Source organism: Sapajus apella, unplaced genomic scaffold (assembly GCF_009761245.1).
Source record: "Sapajus apella isolate SASKATOON/1434 unplaced genomic scaffold, GSC_monkey_1.0 scaffold8, whole genome shotgun sequence".
Classification (NCBI taxonomy): domain Eukaryota; kingdom Metazoa; phylum Chordata; class Mammalia; order Primates; family Cebidae; genus Sapajus; species Sapajus apella.
Window position 1 is genome coordinate 6,704,615 of NW_022436948.1, and position 19,208 is coordinate 6,723,822.

Consider the following 19,208-nt stretch of genomic DNA (forward strand, 5'->3'; position numbering starts at 1 on the left):
AAAAAAAAAAAAAAAAAAAAAGAATTAGCCAGTATTGTGGCTCACACCTGTAATCCTAGCTACTCAGGAAGCTGATGCAGGAGAATCGCTTGAACCCAGGAAGCAGGGGTTGTGTTGAGCTGAGATCACGTCACTGCACTCTAGCTTGGGTGACAGACTGATACGTCTCAAAAAAAAAAAAAAAGAAAACCTATTCAGTTGCAACAGAAAGATTCAAGGGCAGATTTGCAGAGTGATCTTATCATGTCTACAGACTGGGAAAAGCTGGTAGAAAAGAGGAGGAAACCATTCTAAAAAACCTCTACCTTTCGGTTCCTCCAGTCCTGAGCACCAGGGTTGGGTGGTTCCTCAACAGCAAACCTCCGCTCTTGTTACTGTCATGGGACCAACAGCACCCACCAAGCATCAGCCCATCTTTCCAGGAATGTCAAGTCTAGGGCAACACTTGTCTACCTGGGAATGTTGCCCCACCCCCCACTGCCACCAGCAAAACAACCAGCACCCATGTTATATGGATAACTCCTTACCTAAGGAGTTCTAGAAATGCATGGCCCCCCAAAACTCAGGTTGAGCCATGCATTTCTAGAGGAAGAAATGGTGATATGGAAAGTCTTGTTCTACTCTTCTACCAAAGCAGGATTAAAATCAATTTGAAAAAAAAAACACCCATTTCTCCTTTTATACAAAAACCAAATGCAGAAACTATAAAGAGAAACATAATAAGCTGGACTCTACACAAACACCAAAATACACTGTAAACAAAATTAGAGGTAACTGGCCGGGCGCGGTGGTTCAAGCCTGTAATCCCAGCACTTTGGGAGGCCGAGGCGGGTGGATCACAAGGTCAAGAGATCGAGACCATCCTGGTCAACACGGTGAAACCCCGTCTCTACTAAAAACTACAAAAAATTAGCTGGGCATGGTGGTGCGTGCCTGTAATCCCAGCTACTCAGGAGGTTGAGGCAGGAGAATTGCCTGAACCCGGGAGGCGGAGGTTGCGGTGAGCCGAGATCGCGCCATTGCACTCCAGCCTGGGTAACAAGAGTGAAACTCCGTCTCAAAAAAAAAAAAAAATTAGAGGTAACTGACAAACTGAGGAAATACTTACAACGTATATAACAAGCCAAGTTTTCAAGCATCAAAAGTTCTTACAAAACTATTTTTACATAGATGAATGCCAAGTTTTAAAATGGACAAAGGACAGGAAAATGCAAATCACATAATAAGAACAAATGGCACTACAGACATGGAAAGAAATCTATTATTCCTACTGACCAAGTAGTGAATACAATTAAAGATGCCAATTTTTGACAATAAAATGGGCAAAAAAAAATTTAAGAGAGAATCTCCAATGTGAACCAAGGTTGCTGGAAGGCAGTTTCCCTCCACCTTGCGAAAGCCTCAAAGTACGGTGGCTCACGCCTGTAATCCCAGCACTCTGGGAGGCCAAGGCAGGCAGAGCACAAGGTCAAGAGTTCGAGACCATCCTGGCCAACATGGTGAAACGCTGTCTCTACTAAAAATACAAGAATTAGCTGGGTGTGGTAGCAGGTGCCTGTAGTTCCAACTATTCAGGAGGCCGAGGCAGAAGAATCGCTTGAACCCCGGAGGCAGAGGTTGCAGTGAGGCGAGATTACGCCACTGCACTCCAGCCTGGACGACAGGGCGAAACTCTGTCTCAAACAAGACTCAAAGTGAGCATACGCTTTGGCCCTGCAACCTCACGTGTAGGAATTTATTCTAAGGAAACAGTCAGGGGTGACCTCAAAGATTCATCTGCAAGGATATTCAACATGACTTTGATACAGGAAAAAAAAAAAGTAAAGAAATAAAAGGAAACAATGTAAGTCATCCTAAATTATGCCACATGCCTATGCTGTCACTAAAAAGCACCTATGACTCCACCAATCTAGGTGATTTTTACTTTTGTCTTGTACTTGCCCGCACATTTCTAAATTCTCTATGCCAAATATGCCTATTTTTCCCATGAGATTTTGTTTCACAAAGAAAAAAAACGTCTTAAGGGGTTAATAGGGGCACTGTGCTCTCAGTCCCCTGCTGCTAGGGCATGGACCAGGCGTCTACACCTGCTGGCTGGCAGCCTACCGCTGACTCAAGCCACCTAAGGCAGGCAGAGCCTTAAGAGGGCGAGAGAGCGCCCGAGGGCGTGAAGCAGCGACAGGCTCCCTCTTTCCCAATGCGGCCAAGGCGGAATGCAGGGTCCCCGGCCCCGAGCAGGGACAGCGGGAGGTTCGTTTACAGACGTCTACACAAGCAACTCACTTCTTTCCACCGAAGAAAAATGCGAGGCCACACTGACCTCCAACCCCAAGACGCCCCTGCCCGCCGCAGCGTCTGCGACCCGAGTGCGCATGCGCGCTCCCAGCCCCAGCAGGCCTGTTTCCCAGGAGGCCCCGCGCCTCGGTTTCCCTAGCGACGCGCCGGCGCTGCGGACTTGGCGCAGTCGCGGTAGCAGCGCCGAGCAGGTAACTGACTCACAGCAGTCGTCCCACGCAGCCCGGTGCCCTGTTACGGCCCCAGCGCTGGTCCCGGCCGGACCCGTCTCTTACGCTCTTTCTGGGCTTCGGGTGTCGCGGCTCACTCCGTCCTCGCTCCTGCCGCCCCACCGTTTCCTTCCCGCGACGCGGTCTGGCGAGAAACAGCCGCCTTGACTCGGCAGTGACCGGGCGCCCAGACGACACACGCACTCAGGCCCGCTGGGCAGCGGGACGGCCTGGGCAGAGGTGACCGAGCGTCCCCTGAGCCGCGCCTAAGTCCCGCGAGAGAACAGAGGCGATCTCACCGCCGCCCTGCGGAAGGGCTTTTGGGTTTTTATCTCTGAATCTTAGTCCTCCGGTTTTGCTTCTGCTTAGATGCTATTTTGTTTTGGATTTTTTTTTTTTTCTTTCAAACCTTAGCGCTGACATTTCCCTATCTCGTAGGAATCTAAATCTTTTAAAATGTCTTCTCTGTGTTTGTCCCCCACTCACCGATCCTCGGGGCTGTTTGTCCACACCTTCCCCTCGGCGTTTTAACGTTTAACGTTTCTTTGCCACACTTAAGCCAGCGGTTAACTTTTTTCAGAGACAAACTTTTTTCCACGGCTGAATGTGAGCTTGAGCCTTTTTTCTGTGTACACTCACTCCATAGATGAACTCATCCAGTCTCATGTGCTCAAAGCCTATCTGAATGCCAATGAGCCCTAAGTGTGCATCTCCAGCCCTCGCCCTTCCCCTGAACACCAGACCCTGCATTCAGCTGCCTGCCACATACCTACTTGGATGTCTACGGCATCTCAAACGCAGCTCGTCCAAGATAGCTCTCAATAATTCCCCAGGCCAAGCCTGTCCTCCCACGCTCGTAACACACCCTGGTTATTGGAAATTCCATCCTCCAGTTGCCCGAGCCTTGCATCCTGCTTGAGTCCTGTTTTTCTCTTCCTCACCTTCAGTCTGTCAGCACTTCCTTCAAAATGTACCCAGAATAGATTCACAATTCTACCATTTCTCTCAAACCCCATTGTCACCACCTTGGCCCCGGCCTCCATCATCTGGTGCCTGGATTATTTTACTTGCTTCCTAATTGGTTTCCGTGAGTACGCCCTTCCCCCACTTGTGCATGACAGTCTTCATGCTATTTCCCCTTTCTATATTATTTCATGTAAGTTTTTTTAAGGATTATATAAATTTTACCATTTCCGTAGATAAAAGTGCAGTATTTTCAGTGTGTATTTTGCAGATTGCAACTTTTAAGCCAGATAAACTAGGCTACATAAGCATCATCCTGCTAACAAGCTGAAAACGTAAAGACGCTCTTTAGCTTTCTTACGTATAAATATAGCAATGCCCCTAGAACAGAACTATGGCAAGAGCTTTACAAGGGACTGTCCTGAAGAACAAAAGAATCCAGAGCCTTTTTCCCAGTACAAAGAAGGGAGTCATGTAGGAGTTTAAGCTCTTCCTTTTTTTATTTTTCAGAGAAGCACCAAAAGAGGCAAACTGAAATGAAGACAAATGATCATCCGTACGCTGATCATTTTGATAGTAAGTACCTGGATGCTGATATCTCCATCAATATCAATGTGGCAGGTCCCTGCCCTCAAGGCGTTAAGGTCCCTACACACCTGTACCCTTGCCAATCCCTTTAATTCCTAGCCCCATCTTTTCTCTTTTGCCGTCAGGTAAAACCCCAATTAACCAAAGTAACAGAATAGGACTGCCACAGTTAGCTGAGGGTCTGTAGGAGATTGCACTTTGTAAATGACCATTTTACTCAGATTTGATCTCCCACCACACCTTTGTGCCATCACTTCACAGGGAAACTTAAAGCTGTCACATGGGAGTCCCCTCATTCTTCAGCTGCCAAAACTGCAAGCCTTACTTACATCTGTTCCTATCTTCCTCCTCCTAACCAAGGCCACTCCCTCTCTGGGCATTGGATCCCATCCCTTTCCACTTGCCAAAAACTCTACACTGTCAGCTATGCATTCCCTCTCCTGTATGATCACCTATCCCATCTCAGCTGGCTCTTTGCCATGGCTTTTAAGCATGTCCAAGTCTCTCCTCACAAAAGAGAAGAAAAGAATCTCCTTTGACCACACGTTCCCCTTCAGTTTCCTGTTATCTTCTAATCCCTTATCCCATTCGGCAGGCAAACTTCAAAGAACTGCCATATTCAATGCCTCTGTTATTTGTCTCTCACTCCTCAGCCAGTCTGGCTTCCCTCTTCATCTCTGCTAAAACAAAAACCAGTAGCGAGACATTTCCAGGCCTCATCTTGCTCAGTCTCTCAGCAGCATTTGAAACTGCCACCCCCATTTCACTCTAGAAACACTGTCCTCCCTTGGCTTCTGTGACCCACCCCGACTCTTCTGCTTTTCCTGCTGCCATTCTGGCTCACCCCCCTCTCCCAAGCTCCTTAATGTTAGAGATCCTCAAAGCTCAGTGTCTGTTCCTGTTTTGTTCTCCGTTGTGCCCCTTCATCTAGCACAAGGCATGGATTCACGGGCACAGCTTTAAGTGCTAGCCATGTGCTCTTGACGCCTGCTTTTCTCCAACTTAACGCCTTCAGCTAGCTGCATGACAGTGTTTCTTACTGTCACTCAGTCTCCTCCAATTCCACATGCACAAGACCAAACAGTCCCACTTCCCAATCCCAACTGGGCTGTCTTCCATTGTACCTAGGATTCCTCCTTGACCCTTACCACACCCCAACACCCACTGACTCGTTAAGTCCATGTGGGGTTGCTTCCTGGGCATCTTTCATATCTCTTCATTGTCGCTGACGCCTTAGTCCGAACTACCACCTTCAGCCTGCTGTAGTCCCCACATTCTTCTGGCTTTTCTCGATTCTTCTTCACCCTGCAGCCAGAGTAACCTCTTCAGAAAGCAGAGCTGATTATGCCATCCCTCCCCGCCTCCCGCTTTTGCTTACCCCCAGCTTCCCATTGCTCTTGGATTAATGATCCAAATCATAAACATGCCTTTGCAAAGCCCTGCAGCTGCTTACCCCTGTCTGCTTCTCAAGACTCATCTGAAACCACTGGCCCCTCTCCCGGGGCTTCAGCCACATGGGCCTCCTCCACCCACCAGGCCTTGGCAGTGTCTTTTCTCTCTGTCTGCAGTGTTTTTCCCTCCTCCCTCTCATCCTCTCTTGCCTAGTTGGTTCCCACTGACCCTTCCTATCTCAACTCAGACAGTACTTCTGTAGGGATAACTTCCCATCACTGTCAGGAGCAGGTTTCTTCATCTTCACAAAGAGTTGTATCTCTTTCCTGGAAGACACTTGGGACAGTCACTATTGTAATTAGTTCATGACTGACGTAAGTCCCACAAAGACAGAAACCCTTGCCGTTTGTGTTCATCATTGTATCTCCACACCCCACATAGTGCCTGACACATAGCAAGCACTCAAATGTCTGTTGAAAGAATAAATGAAATGAACATTCTAATGTGTAAGAGATTCTAAGCACCATGTGCTTTAGTATTTAATATTAATACAATTCTATTAATATTAAAATAGAATGAAAATCGTAGTAAAATAATCAAGCAAACTGAAAATTCAAAAGAATGTTGTGGCAGGGCAGCTAAAAACAGATACTTCTGTGAAGATCTGCAGCCCTGCAGTACATTGCATTTGCCACCACTTGGTGGAGGTAGAGAGGCATGGGTTATTATCCTGAAGGTGACTGGGTTGTCAGTCTAGTAGTGAATTCAAACATTTGTCTAAAAATACATAAAATTGTTAAATTACCAAAACCTACATAGCATAGCTAGTCTGTAACCATCCAGACTTTGAACATGGCACATTTTCATGATATCAAATAAACTTGAAATATCTGATATATATAGGTATGTTTCATTTATGGATTTTAGTGCTAGACTGGACCTTAGATGTCATTGAGAAATCAGCTAATTTCTTGCCTTAGACATTTGAGGCCTAACAGCAAGTTGTATTGGCAGAACTGGGAACATATCTTTTTTCTCCTCTAGTATACTGCCTCTCAATCAGTGTTTTTTTGTTCGTTTGTTTTGGTTTTGAAACAGGGTCCCACTCCATTGCCCAGGCTGGAATGTAGTTGTGCGATCACAGCTCACTGCATCAATGCAGCCTTGACTTCCTGGGCTCAACCTCCTGAGTAGCTGGGACTATGACAACAGGCTTCTTTTTTTTTTTTAAAGGAACAGAGTCTTGCCATGTTGCCCAGACTCTTCTCAAGCTCCTGGGCTCAAGTGGCCCACCTCGGCCTCCCAGAATGCTAGGATTACAGGTGTGAGCCACAGTGCCAGGCCAATCAGTGTTAAAGAATCATAACTTCCCTTTGTCAGTGTTTAGAATTACTGGCAAAATTTCTGAAGCAAAAAATTGGGACACATAATCTTAAAAGTAGATAAAGTGTTTGAAATAATGCTCTTGAAAACCATAAGATACTGATTATCTTAGCTATATGATACCAGATTTATAAGCTTAGGGAAGAGCTTTTCTATTCATTTAACATTTTTGTCAGAGTTTTAGAGTTGAGGCTTTTCATTTAATAGGAAGACCCTAAATTTGGGTCTGGCTGATGTTTTTTTTTTTAACCAGACAGGCTGTGCTCGTGGCAGCAAGACCACAGAAATGGTGCTGTGGTCTTCTAAACTGCCTATGGACACTCATGAAAGTCACCTGTCCCACCCTGGTGACGTGAACCTTGACTACCTGTTCAAGCACATATCTGCCAGGTTTCTTCTCCACAGTCACCTGTTTTCCCTTTGCATTTGATTAGTACTTTGGGAAGAGATACTCTGACATGGTAAACCCCATTTTATTTTGTTTTTTTGAGACAGGTTCTCACTCTTGCCCAAGCTGGAGTGCAGTGTTGGCATGATCACAACTCACTGCAGCCTCAGCCCACCAAGTAGCTGGGACCATAGGTGTGCACCACCATACCCAGCTAATTTGTTTAAATAGAGACTGCATCTCCCTATGTTGCCCAGGTTGGTGTATCCTCCTTATTGGTATTAATATTCAAATTGCCCTATCTTTGACTAGTGGGAGCTTGTTAAAGCTGACTTCTATGCCCTTTGGATGTGCACCAGCGTACCTTCTCTTTGCCTGCCCCAGGGCTTAGGATCATCCATTTCTCCAAGGAACCCTGATTCATTATAGCAGAGAATGGTATTTAGTGGAGAATGGTGCACAGTGTACTCGTTGTTTCTGGGGGTGTCATTGCTTCTAGGCCCTCTCAGAGTGCAAAGCTAGGGGAAAAATACACGCACACATGTACATACATTTATAGATATATATGCACATAGATCTGTAACTGTATATACCTCCTCGTGTGTGTGTGTGTATTTGAACCTAGCATTTCTCATTCTAATCCAGCACTTTAGGGTTCTTCCCAGCCCTCCCTCTTTCAGACAGTAAGAAGTTTGAACCCATGAGTCTAAATATATTTACTTATTTCTAAAGTTAACTTGTTAGCTCTAATTAATTTCCTACTTTTGCCAGCTCCGTGATGCCTCTTTGTCACTCCTTCCTCTTACAACTACTTCAGTTTGTTTTCTCAGCCTTCAGGCTTGCTTCTGCCATTGCCTCCACAGGAAAACCACCTCCTTTAAAAAAAAATGCACGGAGTGCTTATGGGAGGGTCCGCTGTTTTCTCCAGCTCATTTTTCCAAAGCAAACAGTCCCACCAGCTCTCTCGGGTTGGTCATCTTTTTCCTAGATAAAGTCCAAGACAAGGTAAAGCAAGCTCATTTCTGGAACCATTAAGGTATTTCCCGAAAACATTTGAACTCACAATCTTCTCTGACTTCTTGAAATTTTTAACAGTGCATTTCATTTGCATTTAATAGTCTGCTTTTAGTCTCATTTTAATTTCTGTTGCTTTTCAAGGTACCTGTATTAGTTCTGTATTGCTGCTATAACAAATTACCACAAACTCATTGGCTTAAAACAAATTTATTTTCTTGCAGCTCTGGAGGTCAGAAGTCTGAAATGAGTCTTAAGGGGCTAAGATTAGGATGTCAGCAGGACTGATTCCTTCTAGGAGATCCAGGGAGGATCCATTCCCTTCCCTTTTCTAACTTTTAGAAAAGCTTGTATTCTGTGGCATGTGACCCCTTCTTCCATCTTGAAAGCCAGCGGCATAGCATCTTCTCCCTCCAACTCTACTTCTGTCACCACAGAGCCTTCTCACTCTGACCCCTCCTGTGTCCTTCTTAGATAGGCCCATGTGATTACATTAGGTCCACATGGATAATCTGGGATAATTCAGGATAATCTTTCCACCTCAAGACCTGAAATTGATCACATCTGCAAAGTCCCTTTTGCTATATATAGTAACACGGGTTCTAGGGATTAGGGCATGGACATCCTTAGAGGACCATTATTCAGACTACCACTGTACCAAAGGAAAGTCTTAAATCTTAAAAATTAGAATGTAACTTTTTTTTTTAATGGAAGGTAATAAGCAACATGTAGACATTGATTGGGAAATGAACGTATCTTGGAGAGCTTTACATGTCTACACATACAGAAACATGCTTTATTATTTTTTATACTATGCATTATCAGTATTATTATTCATCATAGTTACAACAACAATAATACGTTTTACCTGATTCTTTAATTTTTGCCATTCTGGTAGATGAAAAACGGAATCTAATTGTTTTAATTTGCATTTCATTAAGAGTAAGCTTGAACAGCTTTTTTTTTTTTTTTTCCCATTTATTTTATTGCATTTTAGGTTTGGGGGTACATGTGAAGAACATGCAGAATTGTTGCATAGGTACACACGTGGCAGTGTGATTTGCTGCCTTCCTCCCCATCACCTACATCTGGCATTTCTCCCCTTGCTATCTCTCCCCAGCTCCCCACCCCCCACCGTCCCTCCCCTATTTCCCCCCAACTGATCCCAGTGTGTAGTGCTCCCCTCCCTGTGTCCATGTGTTCTCATTGTTCAACATCCGCCTATGAGTGAGAACATGCGGTGTTTGATCTTCTGCTCTTCTGTCAGTTTGCTGAGAATGATGGTTTCCAGGTTCATCCATGTCCCTACAAAGGACCCAAACTCATCGTTTTTGATGGCTGCATAATATTCCATTGTGTAGAGAAATGCAAATCAAAACAACATTGAGATACCATCTCACGCCAGTTAGAATGACAATCATTAAAAAATCTGGAGACAACAGATGCTAGAGAGGATGTGGAGAAATAGGAACACTTTTACACTGTTGGTGGGAGTGTAAATTAGTTCAACCATTGTGGAAGACAGTGTGGCGATTCCTCAAGGACCTAGAAATAGAAATTCCATTTGACCCAGCAATCCCATTACTGGGTATATATCCAAAGGATTACAAATCGTTCTACTATAAGGACACGTGCACATGAATGTTCATTGCAGCACTGTTTATAATAGCAAAGACCTGGAACCAACCCAAATGCCCATCAATGATAGACTGGATAGGGAAAATGTGGCACATATACACCATTGAACAGCTTTTTATATAATTCTTGGTTTTCTGTGTTTCTGTAATGTGCTTGCTCTGCAATGCGTTCATATCTTTTGCTCATCTACTAATGGATTATTTTAAGAGGTCTTTGTCATACGTATTGACAGTCTTTTTTCCAGTTTGTAAGATGCCTTTGAACTTTATTTTTTTTTAATTGTAAGGAAGTTTTAAAATTTTTATGCAGTTATTTTTATCAGTTGTTTCCTTTATGGTTCTGGGCTTTATGTCTTTCCATACTGTTCTAAGAGTTTTTTTTAGCATTTACATTTTGAATCCATCTAACCATTATTGTAGTGTAAGAAATGCAGTAAGAATCTGCCTTTGCTTTGATTTCCAGATGGATTTTAGCCTACCTCTCATTATTTACTGAAGTCCACTTTCTCTGCCTTTATCTTCCCCCAGGTTACTGTATGTATTTGCTTGTGTTTCTGTTTCTGTACTCTTTATTCCAGTATATTGTTCTGTCAGATCATTAGTATCAGGCTGTTTTAGTGACTGTAGCTTTAGATCTCAGTATCTGATCGAAGTAGTAGTCCCTTCTCACCATTTTTTGTTCGCATTTCTTTGTAGTCTTTCATATTTATTTCTCTATATGAATTTTGTGTCGTTTGGTCAAATTTCAAAAAATTACTCGGCATTTCATTGAGAATGCATTGATCATATAGATTAAATTAGGGAGAATTTACATCTTTATAATCTATGTCCTTTTGATATAAGAACAAAATATGTCTTTCCACTTACATATTTTATTTCAGTAGTTTTACAGTTTTCTTCATATTATTCATAGTAAACTTAGATGTTTTAAATATTTGGACTGAGTAAGTGGGCTATTATTTGTCTGTTTTGTAAGTGCATTTAGAAAAGATATCTCGCATATAGAAAAGATTATTTTTAGGGCCATGCACTTCGGGAGGCCAAGGGTGGGCAGATTTCTTGAGCCCAGGAGTTTGAGACTAGCCTGGGAAACATGGCAAAATCTCATCTCTACAAAAATTGGCAGGCATGGTGGCACATGCCTGTTGTCTCAGCTACACAGGAGACTGAGGTGGGAGGATCACCTGAACCCAGGAGGTTGAGGCTGCAGTAAGCTGTGATCACGCTACTGCACTCCAGCCTGGACAATGGAGTGAGACCCTGTCTCAAAAAAAAAAAGATTATTCTTATAGCCATTTTGTAACCTATAGTGTCGTTTAATTTTCTTGATAGTGTTTTATAAGTACATAATCATTTTATTTCCACATAATAACTTGCCTCTTCTTTTCCAATATTTAGACCTAGTACCTCCAGACAACAGTGATAATAGGCATTTCTTATCTTAATTGTTACATCAGTCTAAATTAACGTTTCCCATTAAGCTTAAAGCTGTTTTTTGTTTGAGATAGGTATTTATCATATTGAGAAAGCTTTCATTTAGAGCTTTTCGGGTTGGGTTAGCAGTGCTGAGTTTTGTCAGGAGTAATGGATATGAAGAGAGGAATTAAGGAAACACAGAGGCATCATGAACACTAATTTATTTGATCAATATTTATTGGACACTTCATATTCTCAGGAACTCCTCTAGGCACTAAGGATGCAGCAGTGGACACAAGAATCAGAATGTGTGCCACTATGCAGCACATAGTTAGTGAGGAAGTTGGGAGGCTGAGGAAGTAAAAATTAGGTGTTATGTTAGATAACATGTGTTAAGGAGAAAAAAATGAAATGGGGAAGGCAATAGGAAATGCTGAGAATGAATAAGAAAATAGAGAAATTTTGCATATTAAGTACATTTTTTTTCCCAAGAGGCAGGACTGGTTAAGAATATAGTTACCGGGCCGGGCGCGGTGGCTCAAGCCTGTAATCCCAGCACTTTGGGAGGCCGAGGCGGGTGGATCACGAGGTCAAAAGATCGAGACCATCCTGGTCAACATGGTGAAACCCCGTCTCTACTAAAATACAAAAAATTAGCTGGGCATGGTGGCGTGTGCCTGTAATCCCAGCTACTCAGGAGGCTGAGGCAGGAGAATTGCCTGAACCCAGGAGGCGGAGGTTACGGTGAGCCGAGATTGCGCCATTGCACTCCAGCCTGGGTAACATGAGTGAAACTCCGTCTCAAAAAAAAAAAAAAGAATATAGTTACCAGCCGGGCGCTGTGGTCCAGATCACACTTGTAATCCCAGCACTTTGGGAGTCCAAGGCAGGTGGATCACTTGAGTCTAGGAGTTCTAGACCAGCTGGGCAACATGGTAAAATCCTGTCTCTGCAAAAATACAAAAATTAGTTGGGCATGGTGGCACGTGCCTGTAGTCCCAGCTGCTTGGAAAGCTGAGGCGGGAGGATCACTTGAGCCCGGGAGGTCGAGACTGCAGTGAGCCCGAGCTGAGATAACACCACTGCACTCCAGCCTGGATGACAGAGGAAGGCTCCATCTCAAAATATATATATCTAATTCCTACCCATAGAATAATTTTAGCTGGAAACACAGATGTAATCATTTGAATTAAATTATCCTTATAAATTAATTGTAACTTCACTACAGATTTTTTTTCATTATATGTATGTAATAATAAACGTTTATTTTTAAGAATTAGGATTTTCTAGTTATATTATTAAACAAGAATCTGATAATTCGTGAAACTCTGGAGCCAGAATACATTTTAGCATATAATACTAAATCCCCAAGAGGGTTGTCTTTTTGTTATTTTTGTTGTTGACTGGCAAGTGACACATAATCCAAAAACTTTAATTATTTATGTTCAACTATGTACAGGAGCAGGCAGGTGAGCCACAAGATCTTTTGTTCTGCCAAAAACTTTTGAAAAGGTACTGCTGTGTATGGTTCCCTGAAATCTTATTTCAACATCACTGTTTGACTAGGAAATTCTTGGATGTGATTATCAACTACCAATAGGTGATTCACTTTCATAGAGAAAAAGCCTTATGGCCAGGCACAGTGGCTCAGGCCTGTAATCCCAGCACTTTGGGAGGCCAGGGTGGGTGGATCACCTGAGGTCAGGAGTTTGAGACCAGCCTGGCCAACATGGCAAAACCCCATCTCTACTAAAAATACAAAAATTAGCCAGGCATAGTGGTGGGCCCCTGTAATCCCAGCTACACAGGAGACTGAGGCAGGAGAATCACTTGAGCTTGGGAGTCAGAGGTTGCAGTGAGCTGAGACCAGACCAATCATTAACACAAGTGAATATATATATATTAATTAAACTACTTCAAAACCTTATTCTTCTTACATGTTTCTTTGTGAGATTATAACATTTTCCTTTGTAATATTTTAGGTTTTTTAAAATACATTCTTTCTTTAAAAAGAGACCAAAGCCTGTCAAAAAAATACTACCCTGGAAACCTCATAAATACTACATGTGAAGAACCCTCTGCTTATCTTCAGTTTGTTGTCACACGTCTTAGGGAAGTTTGATAAAGAACAGCAGGTATGCAGTAATCACTTTAAAACATTTTAGCATGTTTTATTTTCCATCTGCCTCATTGCAAAAGTAGGAGTAAAGACACCTGAGCGTTGTATTCAGGATGATTCAGACATATACCTTGATCTTGAACATTCTTATTTCTAGTTCACAAATTAGATAAATGCAATATAGAAGTTTACTGTTCTTATAAGCAGTCTTTTACCATAGTGCATTCCAGGAAAACATAACCTCAAGCAGATCAGATTTCTTCCATTAGAGCAGTGTTTTAATTATGCATTGTGTTCCTGAGTCATAACAGCAAAGAAACAACTATAAACTCCAGAATGATAGAAACATAATAAAATTATGCTTCTTGTGCAGCAAAATAGGCACCATTATACTGTAAACTGTTCAAAATATAAATGCTACCAAACTAAATCTGAGCTATACTGTAAATTTGATATAACAAAAACTAGTGTAACTGCAGTAGATATTATATAATTACTAACTTTGCCTATTTTAAGACCCTTTAAGGCAAAAGGTTACCCTCTTCATAAACCCAGTGCTCCAAAGACACTAAATAAATGTTCTTTGACTAAACATATTAATTAAATAAGAATATCAGGGGCCAGACACAGTGAGTCCTGCCTGTAATCCTAGCACTTTGAGAAGCTGAGGTGGGAGGATTGCTTGAGCCTATGAGTTCAAGACCAGCCTGGGCAACATAGTGAGACCCCATCTCTACAAAAAAATAAAAATATTAGCCAGGCATGGTAGTGTGTGCCTGTAATCCCAGCTGCTTGAGCCTGGGAGGTCAAGCCTGCAGTGAGCTGTGGTCACACCACTGCACTCCAGTCTAGGCAACAGAGCAAGACCCTGTCTCAAAAAAAGAAGAACATTGGCTTTAGGCCTAGATTTTTCAAAAATGCACCACATAATCAGAAATTTGTGTATGGAAACGACATTTTTTTATTGATAACAATAGAGAAGTATAGCATATGTATATTAATATGAAGATTTTTGAAACAGTTTAATCAACTTAAAAGTGCAGTTACAGGCCTGATACTAGTCATCAGTCAATTTTTAATAGGTCAGTGAGAAAACTGGTATTTAACAGACTGAATATATCATCCCACTTGATACATGCAGTCAGAGCACATTAATTGCCGACTATAGTAATAGCCAAGAATCAAACCTGGTTTTACGTTTGTTTACATTGCTGATAATGTCTCTCAGATTCCATTTCATGAGAAAGAACTCCCACAGTGCCAGGAGAACCCAAACATACCTGTATTGAGGTCCCATAAGTGGAAATGTTAGGATGGGTCTGGGGTCCTGGGAATTCTAGAATTCTAAGAATATTCTGTCTCTTTGGTAAAGGGTATAATTGATGTACAAGTAATTGTTTTGGAAATTTACCTACCCTGACAAGATGCATCTGAGTTTATTATCTGTGTGTGTGTGACAAATTACTCCAGAACTTAACAGCTTAAAGCAACAGTATGGTTGGACACCACTCCAAAAAACTACTTTGATAAGATGATAGTTTGATTTAAATTAATCTATTAGAGATAAAGAAAATATGGTATTATAGAAGGGGTTTTTTTTTTTTCAAAATTAAGAAAATAAACACTGTAGAAAGCAACTGTTAATCTAAATGAACTAAGTTATTTGTTTAGCATAAAGTCCTGATTTTTTCATTTTTCTGCAAGATAACTTGACTTTATAACCCCTGTGGCAAATTGACACAGAAGTTTTCGGTTCTGTCTTTGTCCAGTTTTCAAATGAACACTAACTGACTAGAAAAATAGCAACAAACATTTATTATCATGTGGGTCATAGGCACAGCTAGGTCCTAGGGCTCAGGGTGTCTCTTAAGGCTACAATCAGGGTGCCAGTTGAGACTGCATTTATCTCAAGACTCATCCAGGAAAAAGATCCAAGCCCACTCAGATGGTTGGTGGTGGGATTCCATCTCCCTCAGGATATTGGACTGAGGGACTCAGTTCACCACTGGCTGTTGGCTGTAGGCCTTGGTTTCTTGCCATGTGTGCCTGTCCATGAGTCTGTTTATGGTGTAGCACTTGGCTTCTATCAGTGTGAGCAAGCGATAGAAAAACAGAGAGTGATTAAGACAGGAGCCATTCATTCCTTTAGTGACCTAAACGTGGAGGTGACATCTAAATCACACTCAAGGGCAGATAATTACACAAGGACATGAGTACCAGGAAATGGGAATCCTTGGGAGCCATTAGAAGCTTCCTGCCACACTGAGTGTGCATTACAAAGGCAGCCTGAGAAAGATAGAGCCTCAGAATTATGTTGTAATTCTTTTTTTTAGCTGGAGGTCCTGGACTGTTCTGATAGTCTCTAGGGAGGGAAAATGACTATAAGTAGGAGAAATCACTTGGTTGTATCCCCAAGGGAATTAGAGGAAAGTGAGTTAGTCTGCAGTTAGGTGATCCTCACCATCCAGTAGTTGACAGTGAGGGTGCTACTTCTGCCTGTTGTTAAAATAATTAACTGGGAGACCATTAGATTAATGTCCCGGGTTCCTATGTAAGCAAACGGAAACCTAACTCACATGCCTATGTTGTATGTTACTAACCTAGAGGGAAGTGAAACACGTTTAACCAATTAAAAACCATTAACTGGGCCAGGCACAGTGGCTCACACCTGTAATCCCAGCACTTTGGGAGGCCAAGACGGGCGGATCACTTGAGACCAGCCTGGGCAATATGGCGAAACCTGTCTGTACAGAAAATACAAAAATTAGCCAGGTATCGTGGTGTGCACCTGTAATCCTAGCTACTTGAGGGGCTGAGATGGGAGGATTACCTGAGCCTGGGAGACAAAGGATGCAGTGAGCTGTGATCTCATCACTGCACTCCAGCCTGGGCAACACAACAACACCCTGTCTTAAAAAAAAAAAATGTTAACCTCTAATTATACAATTAGGAACTTTCTATCTTATGTTCCTAATAAGGCAGTTACATCATTGTAACCAGCCAATTATTTTATTTACTATTTTTGGTTTTTTGGTTTTTTTGAGACGGAGTCTGACTCTGTCGGTGAGGCTGGAGTGCCGTGGTGCAATCTCGGCTCACTGCAACTTCCACCTCCTGAGTTCAAGTGATTCTCCTGCCTCAGCCTCAGGAGTAGCTGGAATTACAGGCACGCACCACCATGCCCAGCTAATTTTTTGTGTGTTTTCAGTGGAGATGGGGTTGCACCATGTTGGTCAGGCTGGTCTCGAACTCCTGACCTCATTATCCGCTCGTCTCAGCCTCCCAAAATGTTGGGATTACAGGCATGAGCCACCGTGCCCCTGCCACTTTGCCTCTTTTTTCATCTTATAAAAGCCTTTTTCTTCAAACCCCTCTTCAGCAAAACCCCAAACCAGTTGAGTGTTTCCTAATTGTTGAATTGATGTTTGCTCAAATAAACTCTTTAAAATTTATAACGTGCCTCAGTTTAATTTTTAACACTCTTTTTTGGCCTGAGTTTGGTGACAAACAATTTGTAACACTCTTAATAATAGAAGGACTTCTAGTCTTTCCACCAGTGCCTGATCACCTTTTCCTAAACCTGAACACGGTACAGACTGAGTCTAAGGGAGCCCTAAGTGATTCTTCTGGAAAGACTCAGAAGTAGAATTGGTTTGGGAAAATGAACCATTGTGTGTCTGTTCTAGCAGGTACCCCCTGCTCATGCTGTACAGTGGGGATGGCCTCTGCCTCAGCCTGGGTAGAGAAAGGGTTTTCCTGGTAGACATGCCCCAGGCCTTCAGCAGGTGCCCCAAATGACTTCCCTCATCTCCTAACTACCTCTATTTTCTCTCCCTTTTATCTCTTTCCTCTCTCTCTCTGGATGTCCTGTCTCTTCTTATTTTCCCCAGGATTCACCTTCCCTAGATAAATAATGAATACAAGGGAACTTCCTCAGCTTGATACAGGGCATCTTTGAAAAAGTTATAGCTAACATCACACTCAATGTGTTTTCCCCCTAAGATCCAAAATAAGACAAAGACATCCACTTTCACCACCACATCAGTTCAACTTTGTTCTAGAATTTCTGGCCAGTGCAATCAGGAAAGAAAAAGAAATAAAAGGACCCATATTAGAAAAGGAGAATTAAACTCTATTCACAGATGACATAATCATCTAAATAGAAAATCTGGTGGAATCTACAAAAAGGCTACTAGAACTAGTTTAGCAAGGTTGCAAGATACAAGATAATTTGCAAATATCGATTGTATCTATATAGCAAACAATCAGAATTGAAATTAAAAGGCAATACCACTTAACGGCAATACAATTCACCATCAAAAAACATGAAATACTTGTCCAGGTGTAGTGGTTCTCACCTGTAGTCCCAGCACTTTGGGAGGCCAAGGCAGGAATTGCTTGAGCCTAGGAGTTCTAGACTAGCCTGGGCAATATGACAAAACTCCATCTCTACAAAAAATACAAAAATTAGCCTGGTGTGGCGGTGAACACCTGTAGTCCCAGCTACTCCAGAGGCTGAGGTGGGAGGATCACCTGAGCCCAAGAAGTTGAGGCTGCAGTGAGCTTTGATCACGTCACTGCACTGCACTCTAGCCTGGGCAATAGAGTGAAACCCTGCCTCAAAAGAAAAAAAAAAGCATATATATATATGATGTGTATGTATGTGTGGATGTGTGCATAGATAGATAGATAGATATGAAATAGGGGTAAATCTGACAAAAGCTGTAAAGTTGTACATTGAAAACAGCAATGCATTGCTGAAAGAAATTAAACAAGACCTAATAAATGGGAGGCATACCTTATTCCTGGGTTAGAATTCTCCATTTTGACAAGGTGTCAGTTCTCCCTAAATTTATATGTAGATTCAACACAGTTCCAATCTCAGTCCTGTTAAGCTTTTTTTTTTTTTTTTTTAGGAATTGACAAACTGACTCTAAAATTTACATAGACATTCAAAGGACCTAAAATAGCTAGAACAACTTTGAAATGAAAGAACAGAGTTGGACAACTAACACTACCTGATTTTAGGATTAATTATAAAGCTACAGTAACCCTGTAATCCCAGCACTTTGGGAGGCCAAGGTGGGTGGATTGCTTGAGCTCAGGAGTTCAAGACCAGCCTGAGCAACATGGCAAAACTCTGTCTCTACAAAAAAAAAAAAAAAAAATTAGCCACGCGTGGTGGCACGAGCCCACCGTCTAGCTACTCAGGAGGCTGAGGTGGGAGGATCACTTAAACCCAGGAGGTAGGGGTTGCACTGAGCCAAGATAGTACCACTGCACTCCAGCGTGGGCGACAGAAGGAGACCCTGTCTCAAAAAAAAAAAAAGCTACAGTAACCAAAACAGTGTGGTATTGGTATAAAGATAGAGAAATAAATCAGTAGAACTGTATAGAGAGCCCAGAAATAGATCAACATATGGATTATATGGGTTTTTACAAAGATGGAAAGGCAGTTGAGTGGGTGAAGGATTGTCTTTTCAACAAATGGTGCTGGAGCAATTAGATGTCCATATACCAGAAAATGAATTTTGATCCATAATAAGTAACTCAAAATAGATTACAGACTTAAAGTAGAATTTCTAGAAGAAAGCAACGAGGATATCTTTGTGACCTCAGGTCATGCAAAAATTTCTTAGATACAACACCAAAAGGATTCTTTCTTTCTTTCTTTCTTTCTTTTCTTTCTTTCTTTCCTTTCTTTCCTTTCTTTCCTTTCTTTCTTTCCTTTCTCTTTCTTTCTTTCTTTTCTTTCTTTCTTTCTTTCTTTCTTCCTTTCTTCCTTTCTTTCCTTTCTTTCCTTT

The 19,208-nt window shown here is 42.2% G+C and overlaps 1 protein-coding gene across 1 annotated transcript in view; it reads left to right on the forward strand.

Annotated features, from left to right (window-relative positions):
- Positions 1 to 2,368: 2,368 nt before the first annotated feature.
- Positions 2,369 to 19,208, forward strand: part of LCA5L (lebercilin LCA5 like) — a 49,717-nt gene continuing 32,877 nt past the window's right edge. The window contains exons 1-2 of the mRNA XM_032276841.1: positions 2,369 to 2,486; positions 3,978 to 4,043. Of these exons, the coding sequence (XP_032132732.1) occupies positions 4,014 to 4,043 (30 nt within the window). The 5' untranslated portion in view covers positions 2,369 to 2,486; positions 3,978 to 4,013. The remainder of the gene's footprint in view (positions 2,487 to 3,977; positions 4,044 to 19,208) is intronic.